The sequence below is a fragment of the Ananas comosus genome, unplaced genomic scaffold, assembly GCF_001540865.1.
Source record: "Ananas comosus cultivar F153 unplaced genomic scaffold, ASM154086v1, whole genome shotgun sequence".
Taxonomy (NCBI): Eukaryota; Viridiplantae; Streptophyta; class Magnoliopsida; order Poales; family Bromeliaceae; genus Ananas; species Ananas comosus.
The window spans coordinates 33,265-36,336 of record NW_017890749.1 but is presented as its reverse complement, the minus strand read 5'-3'; the positions used below and the strand labels follow the sequence as shown (position 1 = coordinate 36,336).

Sequence of the window (3,072 nt, the reverse complement as noted above, 5' to 3'; positions counted from 1 at the left end):
TCTCTCTCTCTCTCTCTCTCTATATATATATATATATAGAGATATATATATAGAGAGAGAGAGAGAGAGAGAGAGAGAGAGAGAGAGTAGAGCTGCTATGCTATCGGAAGCATAAAGTAGTTGGTGCTTCCGATTTTTTAGCCCTTAGATCAACTCCATTAATCATTTCTAACAATTGAATTAATATTATTAACCAATGGGGACCACTCAACCCTAAGGGGATCGCTATCATCCCAATCATAGAATTTTTGATCCAAGGGCTAAAAAATTGGAAGCATCAACTACTTTATGCTTCCGATAGCATGGTAGCTCTGCACTATATATATATATATATGTGTGTGTGTGTGTGTGTACTATATAGAGCTAGGTTTCTATGCTTTTGAAAGTACCGAAGCTTCTGTACTTGTAAGTTATATTTCAAATTAAACACCATACACACTATACAATACATATAAGATTATATTTATACATACATAACATATAAGGTCTCCATCACTTGCTACTATTGCATGCATCTCTCGTTACACTGTCTTAGTATTTGTATCAGCATCAGCTTCTGCTGCACAGACGCAGCGGAAGTGGTCTGCCTGCTCGGCGACGCCAGGCATTGCTGTCCAGCATCCCCTGACCCGTCGTCCCCGGTTGCTTCGGCTATATCATCGGTGCTTTTTCCGTCCTTTTCCTCCGCGACCGCTCGCTCGATCGAGGATCGGACGACGGCACGGCGGTCGCGGTGGACCGGTGGTGGCGGCTCCACCCCTTTTCGGAGATCTTGTTCTACGTGCGGTGGGTTCATTTTCTGTTGTTGGCTTTTCATGAAGGAGAAGCAGAAGCAAAAGCAGAAGCAGAAACAGAAGCAAAAGATAATAAAAGCAGAGGCTTTTTTGTGTAGAGGGGTTGTATGTGTATGTATGTAGTTTGAGTTGAGTACAAAGCGGTTTTCATGCTAAGCATTATTTGGACATGTGGGTTCAATTTCACGTAGCCACGTAGGCGCAGTTGAGGGGTTTTTAGTGCAATAGTTTTTATCGAAAATTTTATTTTTAAAAAATAAACTTATTAAATTTTTATTTATAAATATGGTCCTATAAAAACGGTGAATGATTCCCACTTTTAAAAGCGGTGAATTATTTACCGCTTTTTTTTCCCCACTTATTTCTACATTTCTATGATGGTAAAAGCGGTGAATGGTTTACCGTTTTTATTCTTTTTCTATTTCTATATAGGAGTTATGAATGCGGTGAATCATTCACCACATTTAGAGGTCGAGTTTTATAATTATTTTTTTAAAAAAATAATTTTTATAATTATAAAAATCAATAGGGTTATTTATAAAAAAAATTCCGCAGTTGATGTTGCAAATAATTGGCAAAAATACAGAAAATTTTCTCTAAATATTCATTTTTTTACTTTTCTCTTTGACTTTCAAAACCTGCATTTTACGCTCTTAAAATTTAAAAAATACTACCGACTGTCCCTAGAGCAAGTGGCAAAAGGCTTGGTGGTTGGTACTCAGAGACCCAAGTACGAATGCTAGTTGATTCACATTTCCAGCTAAGTTTATTTCTAAATGAAATAAACGAAGCGGGTAGCGTGCTACCTATCTCCTTAAAAAAAAAAAATATTTAAAAATGCTATTTACTGAAGATGACGAAATGACCAAATTATTCTCATACTTATTGTAGAGAAAAAAAATAAAATTTTAATATATTGTTTGAATTTCAGTTTTAAGGTATATTTTTAATATAAATTATATGAAATTAGACGGAACAATGATGACGAAACCTTATGAAAGGAGGCGTCAAGTGCATAAACTTAAAATTTTGAGAAAATAAAATATAAATTTTTAAACAGCAGGAGAGCAAAAATGAAAAACGAGTATTTATAAAAAAAATTCTAAATTTACCCAAAATAATTAATTTTACTTTTTTACGTATTCTTGCTCCTCTAAAAGGATATTTTTCGGTATAAATAATATGAAATAGATGAAATAGGAATAGAATCATAATAGAGGAACCCTAAAAGTGCATCAACTTAAAATTTTACAAAACATAAAACATAAATTTTAAAAGTCAAGAAAGCAAAGGAAAAATAAATGAATATTTTCAAGAAGGTTTTTTCAATTTTAGTCCAAATAATTATTTCTACTTTTAGGAGTTAAACAAGTTAAACATTTAGTTGAATCTAAATGAACCGAACCAAACTGAACCAAACCGAACCACACCGACCGAATTTGTTCAATTTTATTCGGTTTATGTTTCTAAGTCCGGTTCGTTTCGGTTCGGTTCTGAAAACAATACAAAAAAACCAAACCGAACCGATCGATGCTCAACCCCAACCAGTTTATATGCACATAATTACAAAAATACAATGTAAACTTTACAAGGGTAAATCCGTAATTTCACCTTCCGCAGGCATTTATTGAACTACACTGAACAAAAAGCAGCATCTAAGATGCATCAAATTTGTCACCTCCAGTTCTGAAAAGCCAATGCTTAATTTCACATCAAACTCATGTAATTATACATATCATAATAATATGTATCATAATAATATGTGGGAGGAGACACAAATTTGAGATTCAGTGATAGAGCTTGTGGAGTTCATCTTTGAATTTGGCCTTCAGCTGCTCCCTCTTCAGCTTGAGAGCCGCCGTGACGAGTCCCGTCTCCGGCGTCCACGGATCGGGCAGCAGCGCGATCTTCTCGGGGGTTTCAAACTTGTCGAGCCCCGCGGTTTTTGCCGCCTACACAATTTATACACGAGAGCACATGAGTTAATACTCGCTAGAATCGCTACCGCTGTATTGAAAACGATTGAATGTTTCTTTTGTTTAGAGCTGGCAATCCAGCTTATTGTTCGCGAGCCAGTTTGTGTTCGGGTCGAAATGAGCTCGAGATCGATTTTTTGTTTAATAAAAGAGCTGATTTCAGTTCGAAATCTTAACGAGCCGCACATAAGCTGAGAGCAGCTCGCTCGTGTTTGGCTTGATATAGCTGAAATAAATAAATAAATATATTATAAATTTTTATTATTTAGTTTTTAGACCAGCTTAGGCCAACCCAAATGTAA

At 35.4% G+C, this 3,072-nt stretch overlaps 1 protein-coding gene across 1 annotated transcript in view; it reads right to left on the bottom strand.

The window, feature by feature from the left end:
• Nucleotides 1-2,319: 2,319 nt before the first annotated feature.
• The window catches only part of LOC109704185 (long chain acyl-CoA synthetase 8-like), a 6,928-nt gene continuing 6,175 nt past the window's right edge, over nucleotides 2,320-3,072 (bottom strand). Inside the window, exon 11 of the mRNA XM_020224940.1 lies at nucleotides 2,320-2,746. Coding sequence (XP_020080529.1) covers nucleotides 2,582-2,746 — 165 coding nt within the window. The 3' untranslated portion in view covers nucleotides 2,320-2,581. The remainder of the gene's footprint in view (nucleotides 2,747-3,072) is intronic.